Below are 25,911 nucleotides of genomic sequence, written 5' to 3'. Positions count from 1 at the left end.
TTAAAGTCTTTCCTAACTACCCTGCCTATACAAACCCCGCTCCCTTGAAACAGTTAACCGGAACAATGTTGATCCGAACCATGTTCCGTGTTTTGTTCATCCTGCTAGACGAAAAGGACCCCACCGGCACACACCATACCACCCCAATGTGGGCCACATTTTGCACCACCCCTCCTCCTCCTCCTTCTCCTCCTCCGACCCACATCGTCGTGCAAATGTGGGCTTCCTTTTCGAAATTCATATAAATATGGTATTTCATTGCTACTATGCTACTACTGCTACAGCTACACAGCATCGCATCCCCGCCTTGTTTCATTTCTTTTAGGATTCTTTCCTTACTTTAAAAACAAAATTGCAACGAAAAGTCAAACCGTCCCTTAATGTATAACAAACTATTCGATCTTGGCATCTAGTGCAGCGGCACACCAACGCAAAATGGTAGAACAAGAACGCGACTTAAAACGAATGTACATTGAAGGAACATACACTGAAGAAACCGTACACGAGAGTCGCTCAATTGTAATGTTTATAATCGCGCTTTTTTTTCTTCTTCTTTTTTCTCACACTACGCACGCACACCTCACACATATCGAGGTGAACGAACGCGCAACCGTCGTGCGCTGTGTGCTCTATCGTACTAAAAAATACAAAAACGATAAACTATAGCTAACCAAGAAGTACAGGAAGAAACCGATGACGAGTAGAAAAAATGTATATGCATAATGAAACGAAAAAACGATCAAACAAACAAACAAAAAACAATATTACTCCACTCGAAGGTACCAGAAATACGACTAGCCACGTGGTGGGTGCCGCACTAGCATTAGCATTACTTAAGAAGATGAAACAAAACTTCATCTTGTCGGCTTTATCTCTCTATTACTCTCTTTCTCTCCCTCTCTCACTTTCCCTCTTCGCATCTCCACGGGTGCATTTTCCCCATTTTTTTTCCTCTCGAATGCAATTCCTTTCCATCGGTAGTGTGTGAAATGTTGCTTTGCTCCTTGTGTTCCTCTGCCCCTGCTTGCTTGAACGTCCAGCGCCACAGCTTGGTAGTAGTAGTAGTGTTGCTTTACACTTAGTACCCAATGGTACAATCCATCCACATGGTTCCGAGGATGGATATAATGGGTGTGGGGAGGATTGGGAGGTGATGTCCTTTTCAAACAGTTCGCAAAGTAATTCCAGTGCCATGCCTCTGAGCGAAAGGAGCACGAGAAGAGCGCGAACGCACTGACGGAGAGCCAGGGCCGGAGGGGGTAGGTGTTGGTAAGAGAGCGAACGAAGAGATCGAAGCGATTTTGGCGCCCATCGTCCGCGATAGCTCACGCACCGGTGACGGGTGCGACGACGATCACGGATCTTATATGCGTAATGCTACTTTTAGAGCTTGCTGTCTTTGCGTTCGTTCTATGTGAATAATTTCTACAGCCTTACGTACAAATCGCGCTTCTTCTTTCTCTTGGTATGTTGTGTGTATGGTTTGTATGTCTGCATGCGCGCGTTGTGGGTTGTTGTGTTGTTTTGTGGAAGTAGTTTGACTGTTGGTGCTAATATAGCCGGTACCACCAACAACGCAATCTACGACGCGTACATCTTGCTAATTTCGGCCTGATACCGTTCCTGGATGTCTTTGCGCTTCAGCTTGAAGGCGGCCGTCACCAGACCCATATCGGGCGTCCAGATGTCCTTGCACAGGTGTACGGCGGCGGGAATTTCGCTACGGTGCAGTTTGCCTGCAGAAGAGAACACGGAAAATAGGGTAGTTTAATAAAAAGTCACACTCAAAAGCACACCACCATCCCCCGCAACACGTACATTTACGACCATGGTCAGCCAGTTCCTGCAGTACGGCCTTTTCCAACTTCTTGTTGTCGCACAGGTCCTCAAACTCGACCCCGCGAATGTCCAGCCGCTCTGCGATCTCCTCCAGATGTTTCGGATTCGGCACAACCAGCGCCACGGTGTACTGCTTCGTGGAGTCACCGTACACGCAGATGTTTTCCACCACGGGGCATGTTTTAAGTTCCGATTCCACCTTGCCCAGCGACACATATTCGCCCGCCTGCAGTTTCACCAAGTCCTTCTTACGATCTGTAACGTTTAAATTGTTCTTAATATTCCGCACAAAAAGCTTTTAAGCACACCAAGCGACTGCTGCGCAGCACTTACCAATAATCTTAAGCGCACCATCGGGATGGATTTCGCCCACGTCACCGGTACGGAACCATCGCTGGCCGTCCTCCTCGAAGAAATCTTCCTGCGTTTTGCCAGGGAGCTTGTAGTAGCCCTTCGATACGGTTGTCCCGCCGACCACGATCTCGCCCTGCGGGTAGGGCTTATTCGTGACCCGATAGTTTCCTTCCTCCCAGTTTATCAATCGTATGTCATTGCTTGAGGACGGTGCACCGACTCGGCTGTACTCCATGTCCCATTCTGCAAGCAAACACCCCGTGTGCCGTTAGTTAGCGTACTGTTATATGAGGAAAAGTGATAGACGAAGCACAAGAAAATACGTACTGTCCATTACTGCCGCTCCGGCAGTAGTTTCCGTAAGACCGTAACCCTGGATCACATCGACGCACAGGCATAGCTTAATCTGTTCGTGCGTATCCGGTGCAAGTGGAGCACCACCGGACAGTACACTGCGGATGCGGCCTCCGAGCAACTTTGCGATCTTCTTGAAAAGAATCCTGAAGGATGAAAATCACAGTAGGCGGATGTTTAGTACATGACATACACCTCACAACACAGAAGGGGCGCGTAGCAACCGTTACTTACTTGTCCATTAGCGGTGTCTGGTAGCCACGAGCAGTCCATTTCGATTTGTAGTTGTACGCGAACTTGAAGAACGCTTTCTTCATCGGTGCTTCTGCGTTCACCTTGTCGTTGATACCCTTCGAAATTCGATCCAGGATGAGCTGTCGTGAGAAGAGAAAAAAAAGATAACCGATTAGTAACGGCGGCCGATTCTGTGTTTCTCCGTACCAACAACACTTACCGGTACCGAGGTCATGCAAGTCGGCCGTAACACTGACGCATCGCCCTTGCAGCCCTTCATCACCTTGCTGCTCGAGTCGATCAGTGTGAGCGGTGTCGAGTAGCCGATCGGTACGCCCGTGAGCAAGCACACACTCTCGGCCAGCAGCTCAAACACGTGCGCCAGCGGTAGGAACCCGATCAGCACATCGTCCGGATAGATTTTGAAGATATCGCAGAAGTTCTTCATCGTGCCGATACAGTTGGCGTGCGACAGCAGGACACCCTTGGGCGTACCGGTCGAGCCGGACGTGTACATGATGATGGCGGTGTCTTCAGCGGCCGGCGGGGATCCAGCTGTAAAGCAATGCAAATATTCATGAGTAAACTACACACACACAGACACATCCAACCCGGCATCACCACCAACGCTTGGCTCTGCATTGCGCTGCAAAACACTTACGGATCGTGCTCGTGTTGCCAATCTCGATCACCTTGCTGAACGGGATGATTTCCACGCCCTCCTTGAAGCCGGTCGTATCGGTCGGGTGCAGCTGGTCCTCCATGAAGATGATTTTCTTCACATTCGGCGTCACGTTCAGTACGCTCTTAAACTTGGGCAGCAGCTCGTGGGACGTAATCACGGTCGTTACCTCCGTCTCGTTGATACCGTGCGCCACACCGTCATCCCCGAGCGTGGCGTAGATCGTCACCACCGGCATGTTCTGCTTGAAGCAACCGTGCGCCGCAATCATCCATTCGGCCCGCGTTTCGGCAAAGATGACGATGTTTTGCTTCGGCTCCTGGCCCAGCTCGCGCAGGCCGCGACCGAAGCAGGCGGCCGCGTGCTCCGTCTCGATGAAGTTGCGCCACACGTAGTCGCCCATGCGGAACTTCTTGAACATCCGTCCGTTCGGTTGCATCTCGTCCTCCTCGCCCAGGATCTGGCGCGTACCGATGCACCGCTTGGTGGTGTGCACCTTCGTGACGAAGTTGAACATACGCTCGAGCGTGTCGATGTTGTTCTGCATCATCTTTACGTGCATCTCACCGGGCGAATCGACCGACCGGTACGTGATCGAGCTGCTGTCCTGCTGGATGATCTTGGCCTGTAAGAGAAAGCATAGGGCAAAGCATATTAGTACGATGTCGATAGAACTTATGAAAGGAAAGGGAATGGAATTAGTTTGAGCAAGAGTGTAAGAATTGATCGAAATCGCATGTTTACACATTGATATAATTAATTCATAGCCGGTCTCGTGGCATAGTCGTGAACTCACACTACTTAACAACATGCCCGTCATGAGTTCAAGACCCGAATGCTGGGTAATCAATAAGTAACTGAAAGTCAAGCCGACTAGTACCAAAGGCAAGCCTTGACTGACAACAGTTGTTGTGCCAAAGAAGAATAAGAAAAAGATGATTAATTCATTATCCTACATTGAATTTTAACATCACAAGTGCACTGTATGCATCCAACCATTCTACGTAATGCCAAAGGTAGCCTCGTAACCATGATCTAACCATTCCGCCACGAGGAAGCAAACAATCCATTTTCCTTATCTAGCGCGTACAGATCTTCTGATCAATCATCGACCTCGGCGCGGGCGAGTAAACCCTATCCGCGAGCAGGGTAATGTACATTAATGCTCTCTGCACTCCGTTCTGCTGCAAACTTCCACGCCTGAAAGCCCCCGAGGCATCTCAAGGTTAAGGGCTTCCGACAGGGAGAAAGAAAAAAAAGTATCGACCAATGCAGAAAAGAAGCTACAACCTAACCCCGAAGGAATTGGTGCCTTCCTATCGCTAGCTGCCCTATGAATATAGATATTTATAAAAAGCATTACCCCCTCGACTGCAGCTAATTTTGCTTCATCCGAGTTTTACCATGACCATGGCTATAACGTTCGCACATGCACACCTGTTGCACCTTAGTGCACACCGAGACCCCCCCCCCCCTCCCTTCCCCGCATCCATGTTAGGTGGTGTTATATTCGTATCCACACAAACAAATGATGATTTGCTACCGGGGTTGCTCAACACAGTGTGGGTCCTCCTCCTTCTCTCTGCAACATTTTCACACAATTCTTCGCTTGTTCTTTCTCCTGTTTTACTCTGCTGTGCCAAAATTATGATAAGCTTTCGTTTCATCCGCCCAGCAGCAGCAGCAGTGGTGTAAAAATCCTCCCCCAACTCCACAATGGTTAACACGAGCGCGCACACGCGTGACCCCACCTTTTGGGCTACCGAAATCCAGATAATAGTGATTGTGATAAGCGCACACATGCGTCAAAACAATCTCTTGCATACCGACATACCAACAAAAAAAAACAACAGACCAAAGTTCTGCTTAATCTCTATGCAGCATACCCCCGAAGGGCTTACACACAGTTGAGGCGGCAGTGCGCACGGCGCGGAAAAGCTACAGAGCCTATGACGTGTTTTTTTTTGCGAATCCCAAACTTGCGTTGTTCCGATAGCTACTCTAATCCTTTCTACGTTACAATCTGTGCTCGGCACTGTTGACGATAACAATATGCCGTTGGAGGTGGAGACGGTAGCAGGAAATGAAATTGAATTGAAACATGCTCTCGGAGACAAAAAGAGGAGTTGTTAATAAATTCGTGAAACAGTTTAAATGCGATTGCTTACCTTCACCCGGCGGGCGAGCTGTCTTCGTTTCCAGGGTCGCTGGATGGCCAGATAGATCGGCATCGTGATGATGTCGTACACCATCGTGATGATCTTGATCGCCCCGATCGCCGACTGCACCCAGACGCTTTCCATGCTGAAGAGGGTTGGTACGTTGGTAATAAATAGAAAAGAATATTATTAGTGAGTTTGTAATGTAAGACAGAGTAAAATGTATCCTAACAGCAATGCTAACAGCAAAGGGAAGTATGAGTGACTACGGCAAATATTTAAATAACGTGGTCCTAAAGCTTCTAAGGAACTACTACCATGCATTGTTAATATTTTACGATAAATTTATAAAATTAAACAGTAATGTATGGTTTGCGAATGATGAAAAATGTGCACAGTCGTCTGTATTGCCCGGTATAGACTAGCCAATCTGTCCTTGTAATGTATATCCTACACTACAATAACGCACATAACGACAGATGCGATCAACAGGTGATTGATTTCATTATATCAATAGTTCCACTTCTATCCACATTTCCTGCTAATTTATTTTCCTCCCTATCTTTCAATCCACTTTCCAAACCACGACTAACACCCACTCTTCTATCCCTCCCTTTGACCCTAAAGAATCGATCTTTTTTTGTTGTTCTCTGAGCTTTTGTAGTCCACCACAACTCTTACTCTTTCTGTTTGTGAGTCATCGCGATGTCCTGTCGGCTAGCCTGGGGAAGTGTAACAACGTTTCTCAGCGATCAAAACACAACACAGCAGGGCAGGGCAAGCACTGGACCGGCACACGAGAAACCGAAGCGGATCGATGTCAAGAACCACCGCACTGTAGCGTGTAGTAGCACGAACTGAACGGTGCACCGGCACGGTCACAAACATAAAAGGCGTAACCACCACCGGCAACAGCAGCAACAGAGCACATGGGCTCAAGAAAACGCACAAAAACCAAAGACGTAGTAACAGCGGAGCAACAACTACTACCAGGAAAAAGCCTGCAAAGGAATCGCGCCCTTGGTGGTGGTGTGCCGGCCGCCGGTTAGGATATGCCACGGGGGAAACCTCACTTATCACACCAATCTTATCTTGCCAACCAACACCCGACCCCGAGAAGAATACGACGAATACGACGACAACTACGACGAAAGCGACAACATTCTCGTATCGGGCTTTCTTTCCCCGGGTTGTATCCTACAGGCGCGTTTTGGTTAACCTTGGTTGTAAATCCCGAGCACAGGTTTACGCACATCATGATAAAAGTCCGCTCAACTGCCGGTCAGCCAGATAACTCCATGGGAGAGAGAACGAACCGGACAATGTTTGAGTTTTTGTTTTTGTTTTACTCCCAGCTTCTAACCACCATGCATTCGCACAGGCACTGCAACCCACACCCCGTAGTAACCTCTCCTCCTAACGGCATAGATGCGTCAAAACGGAATCCGCTGGTGGTGGTTGGATGGCTTAACAGGTTGCACCAAACTCTCACACATGCACTATCCCCGGGACTTTCTGCCACCTTTGACTGTGAGCCACCGATATTACCACACATCTCCACCGACAATAATCCAACTCGACCACCCGATAACGGTGAAGAGGGCGCATTAAAAGTTTATTGATGTGTGGGATTTGCAAATCTCCGCCACGAGCCTTAGGACGGGGACACGATCGTTATGTAAGGAGACCGGGGGTCCAGTGAATTCCCAACTCCCCCTACACCCTCCACTGCGCTAGAGCTTATCGTGATCGTCTCCCCGCACCAACCATCACGTATCGCCAGATTTCTGGGACTGCAATTGCAGATTGAAGGTGTCATAAAAGTAAAGCTTACTGGTCTGCTTTCGGTTTCGGTTTCGGTTTCGGTTAAGATTACGGTAACCAGGGTCAGAGATTGTGATAATTCGCCATTGCAACCGTGCAACCAATTACAATCTATGACGGTGCACCAGGAACCCTGTGACGTGCCTCGTGACAAAGGCTTTTGAAAAGCTTTGAAATGTTGGACTTTGGAAGCTCTGGAAGCTTAATTTTATACGACGAGCCTCCTGAGAAACCCATTTGTAAGCTAATTTTGAACGAAAAATGTAGCTCGAACATATTTATTTCTTCGCTTTCCTCGTTCGATTTCTTATCGGTCACCGGGGCGTGCGAAAGGCGGAACCAGTCCCATTCCCCTTTTCAATACTACCTCTCTTTATCTTCTTTTCTGAAGCAAAGGGAACTATTAACAACATGCGTTTACCTCTCGCCATGTGGACTTTGCACCACGCCACGCAGTACCAACCATCATAAAAAATACGAAACACATGCGGCATGTCGAGTACGCGGGCTCGGGTTGCGATAAAGAAATCAAACACACATGCACATTCGTGCACACATAAGGTGCATTTCCTGTCCGCATGTTATCGGCTATTGACTATCGGGTCAGCAGCCGGCTTTGTTGCTTGCACAGTCTGATCCTCACGGTCCTAACGTCGTAGGATTAATACATATCCCAGCACAGTGCCACCACACGCACTATCTCGTAATGTGTCACCCATAGTTTCTCATGACCCGTTCTTTCGATGTCTCAAATTGTTTCGGGGTTTGGAAACTAAACATTGAAAATGTACACCGCCAAAGACCTTTGGACCGAACTGTTCTTCAAGTTCATCGATCGCTTTTTCGGTGGCTCGAACACGATAAGAATGCACGCAGCCCAATCTCTCTGTACGACCGACGTTGATAAGAATCGTCACAACCGTAACAGATAAACGCGAAACCGTTGCAACCACTTTCCACTTTGAACGATTTTGTACACCGATTGGTAGTGTACTGTTTGGTGTCCATCGAGCAACATACATGCACATGTGTGTTGTGCCATTCGTTTGTTTTTTGTTTCTGTTTTTTTCTGGTGATTGTGTTAACGTAATATTCTGCTTAGTTCTAAGTACACCAATACGCGAAATTAAAATTAACGATGCAAAAGAAAAGCTATGAAAGCCTAACTACCGTGCCCGTAGGCACAATTGTTAATGTATACAAACAGAAACGGCGAGTTAGAGAACTGTTTGTTCTTACAGTTTTCTCATTTTGGCATGCATGTTACTGCTAAAAGTAGAGAGACGAAAAGAATAACGAGGAAAGTGTTATGAAAACAAATAATTAAGAAATCGATGTTAGTATAATACGGCGTTCGATTTTTGGTTACATTTCCGTGACGGAGCGAAAAGAGCGGAAAGGATAAATTAGGTTAAAAAATAATCAACATAGTAAGTAGTCGAATTGAATCTTAAGAAAGGATACACAAAAACTCAAATTATTAAAGCGCAACCAAACTCAACGTTGAGGCCACCTGGGCTGCCGCAACGTCCGCAACAAATTGGCGCAAAAAGCTACACATACAAGAGATAGAGAGAGAGAGAGGAGCACACGGTCCTGTGGATTACTTACTTAATATCTTCTTCGATGAACATTTTGACGAACAAAGAGATGTGTTCCTTTTTCGGACTTTAGACAACTACACAGCGTTCCCCGCCACTACATGCACACCTCAAAACACACGGTGATTGTGAATATAGAATGATAATGTGCTTTTTCGGCTGCCAATTGTTCTTGTTGCCTTTCTTAGCGAAACTCCCAAACTTACTGATCGAACGCTTGCGCGTCTTCTGTAACTTTCAATGAATGAACTACCACCTTCTCTACACTTCGATGGTACCACCAGTTTCTTCACAGACACAACTGGACCAACTAATTTTTCTGTTCAAATGACTGCACTGCAACACACAACAAGCAACAAATGCGCACCGGGACGCACCACACACACACACAGAAACGGACGGTGAATTGTTTTGAGCTTCCTGTGATGGGATGATAATGTGTGAAGATCCGGCAAGGGAAATTCGATGAGCTGATGATCACAGTAATGATCCCCCCCCACACAAACACACAATGACACCAACAATAGCACACTATTGTGTATGGCTCCTTCGGTTGATGATATAGGACAGACAGACAGACAACACACGCGGATCGATAACGTACACCCACAGTGAAACACACCCGAAATTGTGCTGGGGGAGACGCGATTTCTTATAAGATTCTAACGTCGGCTCACACGACACGATCGGGGATCTCCGGTGCAGTTGGTTGTTGTTGCTACAAAAATCAGTCTTCTAATAGCGCCGCGCTGCTCTAGTGATGCTGCTGGAGAAGGGACGCACACAGCACAGCACTATTCACGATGTAGGGGTTCTGTGAGAGAAAAAATACAACAAAACAGAAAAATTAATATAGTCAGACGCACGCACAGGTGTTACACCGATCGATAGCTACGAAACAATTGACGCAAAACACGTTGAACGCGTCGGGAAGGGTGTGGAATTGTGTTGCGTGTGAAGGATGAAGAACTACACAAAAACATCAATTAAATGCTCGTTTTTTTGTGTCGATCGTACATGATCTTTTCTCATTAAACTATCGAATAATTGATGCTTTAGTTATCGCTCAAAAACACACTAATCGACAAAAAGCCTCAGGGGTTCTTAGAAGACCTAAAATGGTAAGCGTACGCGATCACAGCTAGCCAACGAATGACGCCAGCGATACGTACAAAATCTTATTAATTACTTTGCGAAATTACTAACCCTAGAAGCCCGTTTGACATGCTATCGCCCCTTCTTCCACCTCTTGCCGACGAGATCGGTTGCAACACTTGACGTCGAAATTGACCTCAAAAGTGACCATCAGCATTTCGGAACCGGTCTCGAATGGATCTCTCTCTCTCTCTCGGATTTTTCTTAGCAGGGCTTCGATTGAAGGAGTAGTATCAATATACGCACATGCAAATTGCACTCCGGTTAGAGATAAACAAATCGTAACCTTTCTAGAAACTTTACAGCATCATTAGCGTACAATCAATAGCGTACAGCTGAGTAGATGCGAATTTTGTATTTTGGAGCAATCAGTTTGAAAACAACATCAGTTGACATTACGATAGAGCTACGAGTAAACTGTGTGACATCAAATGAATTATGCTTATTCGTGATCGTTATCGTCAACACTGGTTTACAATTTATGCACATATAGCAGCATACACGCCCCTATGCATCGTTTTCTAGGTCAATTGCATTCAATTTCCTTTGCGACAATTCTATCTCATTGTACACCGTGTGATAATGAATAATGTACACCGTGTGATAACTGCAATCTGAGCGGCAGACCATCTACTTAAGTGCAACCGACCGACCGACCGACCTCTGGCACAACACATACATCTAATCTTTGGACTTCCAAATCATGAGAGACTTATCAGTGATGGAAGTGATACCAGTTTCCTCCTCTTCCACCCCGGGGGATATACAGGGTTTTCCAGGAGTTCTCATAGTTGTGGGACACTTTATTGACTCGTACTTACGGGAAAACAACATTATGCCAAGGGAAATGGACTCTATAGCACCCTTGTTGGACAAATCCTATTAGGATCCTACAGGAATAAGGAATAAGGCTTTGCAATAAGCCTGTCTAATGAGAATGCAATAAGGATAAGATAGAGTCAATGAAGTGTCCCACAACTATGAGAACCCCTGGCAAACCCTGTAAGTTCGTGTCCCCTGCGCTTACACTCTTATCACTAATTCAATTGTTCTAAATGAGCACAAATTGTTCTTTCCCGTTGCGATCGAGGTCTAAAGAAAACCAGCGGCAGCAGCAAGCGATTGCAATCACGAATCACAGCATTGCCGGTGCCAGTGATACTCTACCAGTGAAGATGCACGTTGCACACGTTGGGAAGAGGGCAAGAAAATCGGGTTGATTTTTGCGCCCTCGTACTGTACTACACACACTGTGCGCTACAGCTCTGGGGCAATTACAAGCGGCGCTATTTGGAAGCCAAACACACACACATGTACGCGGGGAATACTATCCCCCCCCACTCTCACGGAGCGAGCGCGGTAGTTGTGGTTGTGTGAGATAATTTATCATAATGACCGGGTTGGATAGCAGCCACCGGCCAACTAGCATCACGTGGCACAGGTACAAAGTGCAATCTGGACCTGGACAGGGTGGTTGGACGGAACCGACACACTGTGCACGAGTGTACAACATCATAGGAACGCGGAGAAGTGTGGAAAACGGGTGAACGGGACCATCCGTGCAGGCGAAGTGGGTGATGTGTGCGTGACCAGAGACGCTCATGGCCGAGAGAGCACGATCCACGCCGTCCAGCACACTAGAGGATGGGATTCTCGCCGCTTTGTGTCTGTGGCTTGATCAGATTATGAAGGGGGAGCGGGGGAGAGGGGGGTAGAGAGAGATAGAGAACAACCCTTATCGATGCGTGTTATCGGGGTAGATGTAAATGTAATTATTGTTTCTGATTTAAGTAAATAAAGTAATTTGAGATACGATTTTCACGGCCGTGATTTGCAAAACGAGTATAAACCGGACAGCAATAATACAACACGTGCGCACCATGTCACGAGGTTTCTGGCGTCGAAGATTCAGGAATTAGCTAAATGAAAGATTTTAGACTGCCATCTTACAGGGTTTCCCTCGATTTATTGGTTGATTCCCATCATTTTTTGGTTGCTTCCCATATTTTGATGTGTTCAGACGGATTTTTTGGCGTTTCCTAGTATTTTTTTATTCAACTGTATTGATATCCAATCGGAGGATACCAATAAATTATAGGAACGAACTAAACATCTATGGGATACGACCAATAAATCGTGGGGAATCCTGTATTTGTGCTTGTTTTGAATTTATCAATCGCTGTACGATTGGTTTGAAAAAGGCCTGGCATAGTCTTTCATTCTGAATATCAAAAATGAATCACGCATGCTCTTGCAAACGGCTAACTTAAACAAAACGATGGCAAAAACATTCACCCCACATTGTTACAAAAGCTACAGAAGAATGGGAAGAAACGGGAGCCGCATTCAAGTAAACTTTGTCATACTATTGGCCCAACATTAGCTCTAACGCTCAGGCACACAATGCAAGGGAATCCAGCTAAGGTTAGTCACACCATCCGTTCCTAATGAATCATGCCGTTTTCTTAAGAGACACGTTCTTTGTTGAAGGGATACACTGCTCGATTTCAATGCAAAACTCTCCCCCCATACACACACACACAAACAAAGACGCTCTGCAGATCGGATTGCTACGTAAGCAATATTGACCAACGATTGTTTTGTTCACATTTAAATGCCTCCAGCAAATACGCTAACTAAAAACAATGTAATTATGCTTAGCTAAGCCATTCGTTTTTCCACCGTTCACATATCACCAGTAATTTTGCACCAAACTAAACCATGCTAAATTAACGAAGGCTGTCCTACGAAGCGAAAACGCTTTCCACTTTAACCCATTTACGGAAATTAATAGGTTAGTAGCGTTACAACGACACTACAAGGATAGCGAGGATACGACAACGACACCGACCGCAAGGATGACGCGGAGAAGGCTTCATAATTAATGACTAAGCCTTACTATACAGTGTTTGTTACACCAGCTATACTTGCGGGCAATAATGTCTGTTGCTGGCTCGGCAGTGACTCACAGTATGATAAACGCCCATCCTTTGTGGCAGAGTAGAAAGGCGCGAAGAAAGCGGCGATGATTGAGTTTCGTTGGTGACTCTTGTACAAAAAAACACAAACACAACACCTTGGAAAATCCTTGTAAGTTGTTAAACAAGGTAGAAAAGGGCTATACAGCAACTAGGTCGTAGTGTTACATACACACGCACACACACTTCATAATGATTAAATTCCAACCGCGGAGGGGAAGGAAATTGCTGACGGTAAGGATATTTTCCCATAATGTAAACAACAACCATGTGGTGTCCTTTTTTCTCTCTTGTTCAATAATGTTGATAGAGAAATTAATAATTGAAACAAGATACTAGATCCTCCTTCCGGTACATTCTGCTAAATGACACGCTGTAACAATCTAATTGACCCCTGTCCTACGTCTGATGTCCGACGTGATAGAAGCTCACCTCACGTAGAACCTTTACAACACCCCTTTGCTGCAGGGCAATGTACAAGGTACACACATGTAGTGTTCGATTCACTGCCATCAGTTCAATCGATCGATCGATCGATCGTGCTATGTGTTAATGAACGAATCCTCCTTCCCTTTCTAATAGTAAACACAACCCTAAATCGACCCATTGGCCTCTGGCCGCTTGTAACGCTCGGCGGGCGACGCTAGCTGGCGCCCGATCTAATTCCGTACGTGCACGATGATAGTGTGGTACAAATCGGTTCGGTTCAAACTTCAACCCGGCGGGCGATTAAACACCAATTAAAGCGGACGACGCCATAGGGCAAAAAGGGCTAAATGCATCTGCAGGCTAAATGTACAAAGGGCGATAACGGGCTGCACCAGAAGGTAAACAAGATTAGCGCCTCCGAGAGGGGGTTCGGCGTTACATGGCGCATCCGTGTGTGTGGCCGGGCGACATTCACATTCGATGGTGATCTAATCATATCTGCCCACAGCCAGGTCACTTGTCCGATCGTAGTCCTAGCTCTTATCTCATCCTTGCTGAAGTATGTTTACTAATCGGAGGCAGATCGAGTTCAAACACAACTACTTCCTGCTTGCAGCAATAAGGTTGGAGGGTGGCGACACACAATATAGATCCGCAATTACAACAGCCCCTTCATCTGTTGTGTATAATTTTAGTGCGGATCACTTCATGGCAAAACGGGAAGTTGCAATTAAGGTTCTCTGCAATGGAACGATTTAATTTAAAGTTTCAATGATACCAGGAAACATACACAGGAAGTGTCCTTTTGAATTCAATAATTCTAATAGCGGAACTTGGGGCAAGTGTGCCACCTTAAGCATTTCAAGTTATAACTCATTAAAACATGTTTTTCAAAAGCCGATTTAAAACTCATAACCATTTTACATCTATTTCCTCACTTATAAATGAGTTTCGCTTGAAAAAAGTGCAAACAAAACAGTTTTTGAAGCGTTTTAAAAAGGGTCCAAAAAGACGTTTTTTGGGCTATGGGGCAAGAGTGCCACTCGTATGGGGCAAGACGGCCACCTGGTTAAAATAACCGTATTTCTTAGATAATAGGAAATAATTACGTTTGTACCACTAGTGTATGTATTCCTACATGTATTTAGTCACCAATGAACCCTTTTTGACCACCAATTGTACCACAATATGGTTTGTTACTGTTCTGTTTTTCTGGCGTGGAATCCGCTCACAATAGCGCACCATTCCGCAGCACGATACAACAATGTTTACATTTTTGACAGCTCGCGCCTATGAAAGATGGTGGCACACTTGCCCCAAACAGAGATGGCTCTTTTGCCCCAAAAGTTGTAACTTTTTTGAAATTGAATTTTTCAGTGACAAAAAAAAAGTTTTTTTCAACTAACCCCACAAAAAATTTCACGTTTTCTCAGCTATACGGTGGTGTAAATATTTTCTCGGTTGATTGTTCGCATGATTTTTGATAGCTTATTTGGTTGGATTAAAAAATTATAATATTCTGCTCAATTTTGAAACTCAATATAAATAAGTTCAAAACAATGGAAAATATCGATTGGTCTATATGCAATTAGGCTCAGAATACTTAGTCATTGGAAAGCAACCAACTGTATACACAATCGATCATTAAACTAAAGTTTTTAAGGAAAAATGCTTGGTGGCACTCTTGCCCCGTATGGCACACTTGCCCCAAATTCCGCTACTAAACTGAAGAATTGCCCTAACATCATATCACCTAAGAAACGATGTAAAGGAATTACCTTATTAATAGTGAAAAACGAACCTTCTGCTAAGATGGAATGTCTTTCCACTGTCCGGAATATTCCGGATTCCAACCCATCGGGGTCAGACCGGGGGAATAATATTCAATCATTTATTCAGCGAGCGAGAGAATCAACCTAGACCTCAGAGTCTCACTCTACAGCTAAATTAATTGACAAAAGCGTTTGACCACGCGCAACCATCACTGTTTCGTTTGAAGAAGAAGGGCAGTCTCCGTAGCCTCCGGATGAACTTGAACTTGAAACTTGAGCCGGCCACAATGTTTGGTGCTCGGGTTGGTGTCGGGCGGGGTTTTGCTTTTGTCAATAGCACGCGATTGAGACACATTCAATTGGCCCTCCAAACGCCCCGTGAGCGAGGGCACCATCTCGATGTGTCTGATCTGCCTCAACTGTTGATGTTGCTCCTGCTGTCTATTGCCGTCAGCTGATCGAGGGCCCTCCGGGATTGGACTCTGGACCGTGTTTTGCGGCATATCTCACACATCACACCACAATTGGTTTGTCGTCTTTGTCCAATTGCGCTTTGTTTAGCACAATACACACGCGAAGCCATCATCCGCTTAACGCTCCAGAAGTGTAAAGTGGTTCAGATATCGCTGGCTTACAAGCACACGCACACACCCGACTATTAACACACAAGGAAGAATAAGCAACATGAAGGAAGAGATGGCTCTCTTTTTTTGTTATTCGCACTGATGATGCAACAAACCGGAATCTCTACTTCCTATGTATAATATGCGCCTGTTTTTTTTTTTCTCATGCAAATCTTCCTCCTCATGTGATCGCACAGCGGGCGACTCACACGCGGACACCGCAGAATTAGCAAACCAGCGAACGATCTCGAAATCGAACGCCGAAGGACGGCGATTAGCGGATCGCACAGCATCATAATCCATCATGCAGAGACCCACATATACGGCGCCGTATCAACGCATCGCGTCATCTGTTGGCGGATGGAAACGGTACATTTCTTATTGCTAAAAAAAGTTCATTCACCCACCATAACTCGAATGGAACAACAGTATTTGATAAGCGAGAGCGAATTCTCAAGTTTGAAGCATTAATTTATTAAAGATTGTTTTTTTGTATACATATTTTACGTACTACGAGTCGCAGTCGATGTATTCAAATTCTAAAATAAACATAAAAATGCAATAAAAGCACAATCAAACGTTAATAAAATAAAAAAAAAATAATTTTTTAATCTTCCTGTTTCTCTTATACATTCACACCATTAAAGAAACGTACAAAAATACAATAAATTGAAATTATTTTTGAAGTACTACACTATCTAAGCTTTTCAACGAAATTTGTATAAGTGAACCACGCGGATATGAATTTTCTTCTCATCCATATAAGAGACGGTCGCAACTTTCTCTACGCGCTTAATTAAATCGCAAATTGCCGTCCCCACCGGCAGCCAGCCACCAGTCATTAATTGCTTGAGTAATTGTTACGCAGATGAGACTACTGGTCGATGGTTTCCTACTGCAGTGACATGAACTGCACAATGATGTTTTGCAACAAAACCACCACACTTCGAGAGAGAAATGTCCCTTTTTCAAGGTGAAAATATTTGCCGAAAAAAAGTTAATGTTTCAACTTATTTAATATGTTTGTTTGGCTCAAGAAACAAAACCATATAATCCGATATCGCTTTATAACGTGTTGCATGTGATGCTTTTTACCGAAGAAATCGTTTGATGAAAAGAAGAGAAAATCGGCACTCATCACATGTATCGTCATCGTCGTATCGGCCGAATGCAGCAGCTGACTAAAAAGAAAACAGGAAAAACGTTTCTTCGGAAATTTCTTCTCTCCAACTTTCACTTTCCATCGCTGCCGCTCATATCGCTCACTCGCCCCCGGGCAATGTCCGTCCGCATGGCCCACGGGGAGGAAAATCTTGCACCAGATTACGCGATCGCACGGGGTGGTGGAGCTGTACCTAACAGCGAACTATCGCCGCACTAATGAGTCTCCCCCAACACACGACGAACGAACGAGGAGGAGAGCGGGCTGGAGCAACGAAGAGAAGAAGGAGGCTGCAGCAGTACGCGAGCAACGAGGATCAACCACAGTGTCTTGTCGCGAGGTCATTCGTCTCGCCTGGTACACAGGCAGCAGATCAACGCGAGCAGCGCGGTTACATCAGTCCCGGCGTTAACCCTCATACACATCCGCTGTCCATCCACACTTTGTCCCACCCCACGAACCGAGGGGGAGGTGGGGTTTAAGTGAAAATGGGTACGAGCGCAATGGACGGTTTTGGATGCAGTAGAAGAAAAATCTCGCCACCGTCGCGCGTATAGATAAGCGCAAGGAGCGCAAACGATAGTGAAGGGGGCACCACAAAGGGGACAAGACACGCGAGTGCACTGCGAGAGTTCGGGTCGGGGAGAAGAGCTACACGGCCACAGTCGGGCCTTTTTTATGTGCTGAGGTGCTCGTACGTCGTCGCTTATGCGTTTGCGTACGTGCCAAACGATCTTTGGACTCATCGTACGACTGACTGACTGCTGCTGCTGCTGTTGCTGCTACGATCAAACGAGCAGAGTCGCGTACGCAAACTGTCTTGTGTGTCGTATTTTGGCGCGTACAGTGAGTAGCACCACGCTATGACTAGTTGCTGTTAAGCTAAAACTTTTAACACCTATGTAGGATTACCTAATGATTAACAAGAAGCAAATCTCGACAGCCTTATTACATGTTAAATAATATAAACTTTTGCATAAACCCTTGATTGGCCCTCACTATTTTGTCCCTCACTGTACAGGTACGCGTGATACGCATGCACACCATCGCGTATGAAGTTACCAACATTAGCTCCATGTCCTCTTTTGCTCGTACACGCTACATTACGCAATGACGCAATCCTTCGGCTGCATTGATTTGCACGAATAGGGTGACAGATTTGTCTACATAAACGCATGGAACCGGCCGGCAGCTTAGCCGTTGCACCAATCAAACGCACATACATTCGTAGTACATCGATGCACCGCGCATACCACTGCGTCTACATCCACCGTAAAGAACAATCCTACAATCTTATTCGTCTGGCACAGAGAGAGAGCTCGTGTTTTCCATATCATTCAGAATGTGATTATCTTATCCCCTGTGGCTGTTACCGCCTCTCTTCTACCTCGGGATCCCATCGCAAGCAGAGAAGAAATTCGTCTCATGGGTTCAATTTGATATTTTAATTTTAGAACACAAACGCAGTTGCATCATCGCAGACAGCTCGAAGGCAGAGCGCGAACAAGATCGGACGGGCGGGGCGAGTATGCGGTCGTACCGATGAGCGTGCGTGTCCACAAACGATCGTCCAAATCGTCTTCGACAAAACTATTTCCGTTTTCAATTTCCCGCACCGGACCGTGTGTCTGTCACGTGGAAGGGTTTGTCTAAAAACTAAAACAAAAAAAAGGTAGATTATTTATGCTCGTTTGTGCAGAGAACATGATACATGCGTGTATGCAGCCGCACACTCTCAAGCTCCTCGAGCACATCATTTTGAGAGCCATTAAAAAAGCCAGAACAACATACCCCAGACCAGACACGACCACGCTAGCATGCAAAAACAGGGAAAATGTGTCCATCGTTTCGCAACTTTGTACCGCACCAAGGTTGAATTGGTTGAAGGGCCAGAAGGAATGGAAAAAGAGACAGCCGTTGACCAAACAAGATTAAAATGGGCACTCTCTCTCTCTCCCTAACCACGGCCTAAGCCACGACACCACACACATGGCAGGCCAGTGCTGTCCGAGTGGTCCTCACATACCTGTCCCTGGCTGATTGCGAAAAGGCTACTTTAAGCTCGATTACCATCACCGCACATCCAGGGGGGGGGAGGTGGTCAGGGGGGAGCAGAATTGTCGCCATTAATGGAGACAGAAACCAGTGCATTATGTACCGCGCCGTATGTGTAGCAATGCAAGCCACGTGTTTACGCATGTCACATCAAAACCTAAGCCCATAAGGCTAATGATAACAACACACGCTGGCAGCGTGGACAAGAAGCTTGGAAAAGGCTGAAATTAGAACAAATTATATCACACACACATACACCCAAGCAACTCACTGTCTGTAGCGCGAAGCCAATTGTCGATTAGATACACTCTGCTGGAAAAGGTCGGACCAATTAGCACCTTAGATAGCTCTATGCTCAAATGACAGTGTAAAGAATCGCATCTTTCCCCCTTCGCTGGTTAGAGTAGCAGCTTGTGACATCACATATCATGAAAACCTCAGCAAAACATAAACATTTTACATTTAAAACATAAATTTTCCTTTCAGGCAGTACAAAACCTATCCTAATAAAACTCTCTTACGCAAGTATATCCTACACGTTCGTTCCATCTTTTAATTACCTTCACTAAAAAGAGTGGCAGTGGTAAAGCAGTAAAACCCCACCGATAAACGATGGTGGGGGAAATAAATTCGAGCAAATACAATATTCCTACACGGTGTACGATTTTTTACCGAGAGAAAGTCAACGTTACGCACGAGCGGGAAAGAAAACTACTCTGGAGCAGCATGCGCGTATGTGAAGTGGAGTGGAGCATAGCGCGACCGTGCAGCAGAAGGCTTGCGTATTGCTTCCACAAAGCACACAACGCACTGTTGCAGAAGTTGAAGGTAAAGAACACGCCCCGAAAGAAATACCTCTCCTCCAGCAGGAAAGGAAACAAAATTATGCACATCCGTATGGTGCAAAAAGCAGTTTTCTTTCTGCTTGCATGTGCTCTTCCATACTCATATCTACAAGACTAAGCGTTCCTGCTTGCTTCCCCCCATTGCTACACCACACAAGGCGTCCATATGTCCATTCCAGACGGCAAACCCCTTCCGTTTCGATAGAAACATTACCCTCTGTGTTTGGTGTTCCTCAAACTAAGGGCAACGCAAGCCAAGCCAACGCCAGTCATGCCATGCCATTTGCCATGTTTGCCCATCGGTTTTGCAGACCTGGAATGGTGCGTTTTTGCATAAAAAAACGCATCATCTTCTTCAATGTCTCCCTCCCATTTCTTTGGCGAGAGTTGTTTTGCGGCACAAAAAGGGGAGACGCACAGAGACTCATCCCACACCATCCGACCTCCTCCCGCGGTGGACGGAAACTAAGGTGAAGCAAATAATAAATTAAGTCCTTCGATGTCCCTACACGGCCACCAGCCATCGTTGTACCACTCTTGCTTACTACCACAACGGCTCTCGGTTCCATCCATAACCACTCACACGGACCTTTCGGTTGTACCAGGGCAGGGCTGTGGAAAATGGCAACACGAAACGGAAAGAATTCAAAACAACGGAAAGTGAAAAACTGGTTTTAATGGCTCCCGTTCACGACAAGCTTCTGCTTCTTCTTCTTCTTCTTGTGTTGGAGAGATCCTACTGCTCCAAAGAATGATGTTTGGATCCTGCTAGAATGGAGACGACTCGACTCAGCCAACACAGTGTTGTCGAGAAGGCCACGCGCTTGAAATAAAACTTTTCAAGAACAATATTCATTTATGTAGTAAAATATACACCACGGAAAGATTATAATAGGATACAGCAAATCAATTCCACTTAGCTTAGCAAAGCAGCAGCTGTGTTGCTTTCCCGTTCATCGAAGAATTCGAACGAAGCTTCTTCCACCGTTAAGGTAAACATGAATTGGCAAAACAACGCTACGAATGGCAAGCTAAAAATCCTCCCTTCCCTCTCCTGAAAGGCTTGTGGAACGTTCTCCGTTGCGTTGGACTCGGGTTCGGTAGACCAAGCCGCGTAATGTTGCTTAAAACGCTAAAAATGGCATGACGACCGGCGATCGAAGCACAGAACAGTGGGGAACAGGCAGCACGCAAACCTGGAGGCGGCATGACGGACGAGACGCGTTCCAGACCGTTCCAGGGGCCAAGGTGTTTGCGTTGAAGATAAATATTAAAGGGTATAAATAACAAACTAACACAAATAAGAGCTTATTTAGCTTAACTTGCACACTATAGAACCGTTTTTTTGTTATTGTTTTCATTTTTAGGGGGTTTCTAGTAGCATGTATCTCTCTTTTTGAAACAAACATTCCTAAACATCAATCGATGGCCATTATTTTTGTTTTAAAAAGGAGACAAAACCGAAGTTTTCCAAACGGATAGAGCACTTCACAGATTTCAATCGATATTTTTATGTCACGAATCGAGTCGGCTGAATCGGAATAAAGGCAAACCTTGCGATTACCGGAAAGGTTCGATAATTGCTCATAAACTGGACCCCACAATAACTCAAGGTCGATGGGTTCTTCAGTTGAAAGACTTTGTTTGAAAGTGAAACTTGCAAGTACAAGGCAATAATTTCATTACGCCTTGCTAGCACCCAATAAACGATTTAATGAAACAGGCAAATTTTACGATGGTATACTTTTCATCAATTTTCGTTAGCGATCTCCCTATTGAACGCGCCATTTGCATTATACAAAACATTATAATTGCCAAATGGTAGGAAGCATTTCTTCCGGTTTGCGTTCGACTGGTAGGACCAAACGTTGCCATCAATATAGATAAAGCACGGCTAGGGTAAGCGACAGTACCCCGTTGGTGGCCATTCTCGAGCGGATTTTAAACGATTTCCACGATGGATACAACAAAAAATCCGAGGTCTCGTGCTGATATGCCTACAAAGAGAGAGAGAAAAAAGAGAACCGCAATGTAGCAAAGTGGGTTAAAAATGAGGTCGCGTCTCGCCAAACTAACCCACCCAGTCCAGCCGGTTATACTGGGCTAGGCTAGCGGTTCCACCAGTGAACGGACGGGCGCTTTTGCCGGACGCCGCCACCGGGTTCTTCTACTTAGTGTAGGCCAGTTTGTATGCCGCGGACAGCCATATTCCGGGCAATTCCTGTGTTCATGCCTGTGCTGGAGTTCCGGACTGCAGCCTTTTTTTTTACTTGTTTTACGGGAATCCGTATTTTTTCCACTTCACGCATTGAATGCCCTCCTCAATACTACCTCTCTCTCTCCCGAGCCCCAAACAAATGCACCGAATGTGGGACACACACACACCGCACATGAAGCTGTCAAAATTGCATTGCCAGGTACACGTCCCCCCTTCCCCTCCCCTTCTTCTCTCCTGCCTAATCAAGAGGAAGATGTGTTTTGTTGTTGTTCGGTACCAAACACACACACACATTTCGGTTAAAGTAGGCCCTGCACCCCACCCACTAGCAAAAAAAAAAAACAACTCACATTCCCACATTACACACACATATGTATGCACAAACAGAAACACATGCAGAAGCGGTGTCAGGGACACACATCGAAGCAAAGGTACCCAAAGGGCGTTTGGAAGAGAGAGAAAGAGAGAGAAAGAGAGAGAGAGAGAGAGAGAGAGAAAGAGAGAGAGAGAGAGAGAGAGAGAGAGAGAAAGAGAGAGAGAGAGAGAGAGAGAGAGAGAGAGAGAGAGAGAGAGAGAGAAGCGGTGTGGTGTGATGTTTTTGTTTCCGCGCGCGGCCCGGTCCTGCGCCGTAACGTCACACGGCATCGTACGATATTCCGTCCTCGAGCCTCCCTCTTCCCCGGGGCTACACATCCACCCCTCTCCAACCCCCCCGTAATATATTCGCGCGCGCGGGCTACGTACTACCGGCAATGTGGTATGTTTTTTTTCGCTTTGCCTCCCAAGGTGGCCAAACACTGCTATGTGTGTGTGTGTGTGCGGGTGTGACCTGTGCCGGTATAGGTGGCCTTTGCACAATTGCAGAAAGACGTGCTGCAGCAGCGGCAGAAAGAAAGTACAATATTGAGGCCAGAGCCTGCAAGAAAACACGCGTTTGCGAAAATAAAAGGAGTTTCTGTGTAACACATACACATACACACACAGACACATCTTTTGCTGTTGCGCGTTCAACCATGTCGCGTTACTTTCTTCGCTGCTTCGCGGTGAATGTGGGCGCGAGAGAGCAAACCCCCCTGGCTCGGGAGAAAGATGGGTCCAACGTCCATCGGACGACGACGGCTTACAAAAACCGGTGCGTGGCCAGTGGCCACCCAGTGCTCTGCAACCGACGTAGCATGCAGACGGAAGCACACACACACATACACATGCACAGTTGTAGTCACCGGATGCGGTGCTAGTTTGTTTGCACCTTTCATGCACCTTTTACAAAGCCGACGATCACAACACCGAATGCTACTTGACACTGTGCTGTAGTCGCAGCCTACCAAACGATTTACACGTTTGCCACTTTTAGCCGCTCTCTCGCCTCTTCCTAGACATTCTTCTATTTTTTGACGCACCGAGCAAAGTAGAACGACAAAGAAGAAAAGAAACTTGTGAACACTCACACACACACATAGCACACAGTGCCGACAGACAGTTCTGCCTACTTAGAAACTTGCTCTACCCAACACACAACCCCGGGTCAGGAGAAGGGTGGAACGGTGAGGGGACAGGAGGGGGCTGGTGAATCGGTTCACATTTTCCGGGTGCGCTGCTACTTTGACAGTGGAAAAATTCTTCCTCTTTTGAGGTTATGCAAAGAAGCGCCACGCAGCCTTGGCGATCGATCGGCACACGTCACACACACACACCGTGTATTGTTGTGGGATGGCGGCGGCGGCTGGGGCGGTGTTTATTTTTATCCAAAAAACCTTCAAGAAACCGTTGCCTCGTCGGTTTGCGTACCACACCCAGCGCGAACTTGCGTTAATTGGATGGAAAAGGCGAATCACCAAATCCACCCTTTTCCCCTGTGTGCGAGGCCGTCCCCGCACAATACCTTGCGCCCGTTGCGTATCTACCACCACACCACCACCACCGCGAATGGGTCTGCCCGGCCTGCTTGCTATGACGACGTGTGGTGATGACGTTTCTCCGATACACCAAACTATGCCGATGACGATGATGGTGGCCGATCGGGGGAAACCGTAATCGCAGCAAGCCACGACGACGCACCACACGAGTGTCTTGCTTAAAAAGGCTACTTTCTTCTTTCACCCGTCGAAAGAATGCGATTCTCGGCTAAATGCCTGCGTTCCCCTCGCTTCTCTTGCACCTTCTCTACACCAGAAACACACACACACACATGTACACACGCGTCACATTTTTTTTTGTTTCTTCAAGGTACACACAATAATATTAATTTTGCAAAAAACTCCACGCCACTTACACAGTCGACGAAAAAGGGTATCGACAAACGGAGCGTGTCACAGAAATTGATTTTGCACTACGCACAGAGACAGACGACGACGACGACGACGACGACGTTCCCGAAACGCTTCCCACCAAGGAGCCAGTGCTTCTGTGCTGGCTGTCAATCACACACAGCACAGAGAGCGCTTCGAAAAGCACATGGAAAATAATCTTACGGACACAACACACACACACACATACACACAACAGAAACACACAGATATATTGGATAACCAACCTTTCTTTTCTTGTTTTCGGGAGCAAAAGTGATGATCTCGGGTACACACAAAACACGCGCACTCTCACACACTACACGTACGTACAAACACACGCACGCCACGTACTAGCAGCAGTAACGATAAACACCAAGAAGCGCACGTTCGTAATCCGTTTTATCGGGGCAATTGTTGCGTCCCTTGCGGACGAATAGATGCGATGCAATGCGGTGGCGAAAAAACAATAGGGGCCACGGTTCAACCGCTCGACGCTGCGCTGCTCTGCCGGGATCGGGATGCCAGAGAGCGAGAGAGAAGAGAGCGAGAGCGCACGCGAAATTTAGATCTCTCGCTCGTTCTCTCTCTCTCACACACACACACACACTCGGAGCGAAACGGAGAGCGTGTTAAAATACTTTGAACTGAACGTATAATTCTACGAAGAGTGGGAGGGATGGTTCAAACCCGTGCCATTCAACCGTTAGCAGCACTGCGGGTAATGCGTTCTACAATCGGATTCGTCAGCAAGGTGTATTGTTTTGAGCGTTTTCTTGTGTAATATTCTTCGAGATGGCACCATTCAATTAAAGCGGAAATTCCTGTGAGGCAATTGTCGATGTCTCTTGTTGTTGTTTGCTTTAAGTGTTCCAAAGCCGTGCCTGAACGTGTTCGATTCGTTTCTTTTTTTGTACAACTACAAAAGAGAGTGATGCAGCAACCATCGGAGCAAACACACGTGTCCGGATACGCTCCCAGCGCTGTGCTTCCATCTTTGTTACTCCGTCGGCAGCCATCCCTGTTGTTCCCGCAACCGACACCGTGCTCCGCGGGCAGCTGTGGCGGCGTTTACGATGAAGCAATACCGAGAGCTGGCCGCTCTGCTTCGGTTTCGACCAATCAGCGGCCAAAAGTGGATGGCGTGATTGCTTACGTCACCTTTTACGCTCTCGACGCGCTCACGCGCTCTTTTGCGAACGGCCAACTGCGACAAACGCACGCGGCGGGAATTGTTTACATTCCCAACTGTCCGTTGTGAGTCATGGTGAAACGGCCCCCGATGGTGACGGTTTTGCATGGCGTGTCCGTTGCCCGGCACATGGGCAGATCGCAGCACAAG

General features: G+C 46.4%; 1 protein-coding gene and 1 long non-coding RNA gene across 5 annotated transcripts; one reads left to right on the top strand and one right to left on the bottom strand.

The window, feature by feature from the left end:
• Nucleotides 1-512: 512 nt before the first annotated feature.
• LOC1274286 (fatty acid CoA ligase Acsl3) lies at nucleotides 513-25,300 on the bottom strand. 4 transcript variants are annotated; one of them, XM_061652549.1, is made up of 10 exons: nucleotides 24,557-25,300; nucleotides 9,058-9,861; nucleotides 5,632-5,767; nucleotides 3,443-4,088; nucleotides 3,002-3,336; nucleotides 2,782-2,921; nucleotides 2,521-2,693; nucleotides 2,173-2,436; nucleotides 1,819-2,094; nucleotides 513-1,736 (listed from the first exon to the last, which is right to left on the bottom strand). In XM_061652549.1, the coding sequence occupies exons 2-10, from the start codon at nucleotides 9,078-9,080 to the stop codon at nucleotides 1,582-1,584; spliced, it is 2,148 nt and encodes a 715-aa protein (XP_061508533.1). In that variant the 5' UTR covers nucleotides 9,081-9,861; nucleotides 24,557-25,300; the 3' UTR covers nucleotides 513-1,581. The 4 variants fall into 4 exon arrangements, with proteins under 4 accessions (XP_061508533.1, XP_061508532.1, XP_313383.2 ...); XM_061652548.1 differs by having other exon boundaries at nucleotides 24,818-25,300; XM_313383.5 differs by having other exon boundaries at nucleotides 9,670-9,861; nucleotides 24,818-25,100.
• Nucleotides 8,734-18,278, top strand: LOC133392272 (uncharacterized). Its single transcript, XR_009765588.1, has 3 exons — nucleotides 8,734-8,876; nucleotides 16,202-18,012; nucleotides 18,188-18,278. It is a non-coding gene; the product is annotated as an uncharacterized LOC133392272 (long non-coding RNA).
• Nucleotides 25,301-25,911: the final 611 nt, after the last annotated feature.

Source organism: Anopheles gambiae, chromosome 2, assembly GCF_943734735.2.
Source record: "Anopheles gambiae chromosome 2, idAnoGambNW_F1_1, whole genome shotgun sequence".
NCBI lineage: Eukaryota > Metazoa > Arthropoda > Insecta > Diptera > Culicidae > Anopheles > Anopheles gambiae.
Note: the sequence above shows the minus strand (reverse complement) of the source record. Positions and strands in the feature narration are given on the sequence as shown.

Bases quoted from the DNA above. Each gene is read 5' to 3' on its own strand.
- LOC1274286 (XM_061652549.1), bottom strand. From the start codon at position 9,080: ATGTTCATCGAAGAAGATATTAA. The intron at 3,337-3,442 runs GTAAGTGTTTTG...ATTGCTTTACAG, and splicing joins TGGCAACACGAGCACGATCC to CTGGATCCCCGCCGGCCGCT. The intron at 1,737-1,818 runs GTACGTGTTGCG...TCTCTTCTGCAG, and splicing joins GGCTGACCATGGTCGTAAAT to GCAAACTGCACCGTAGCGAA.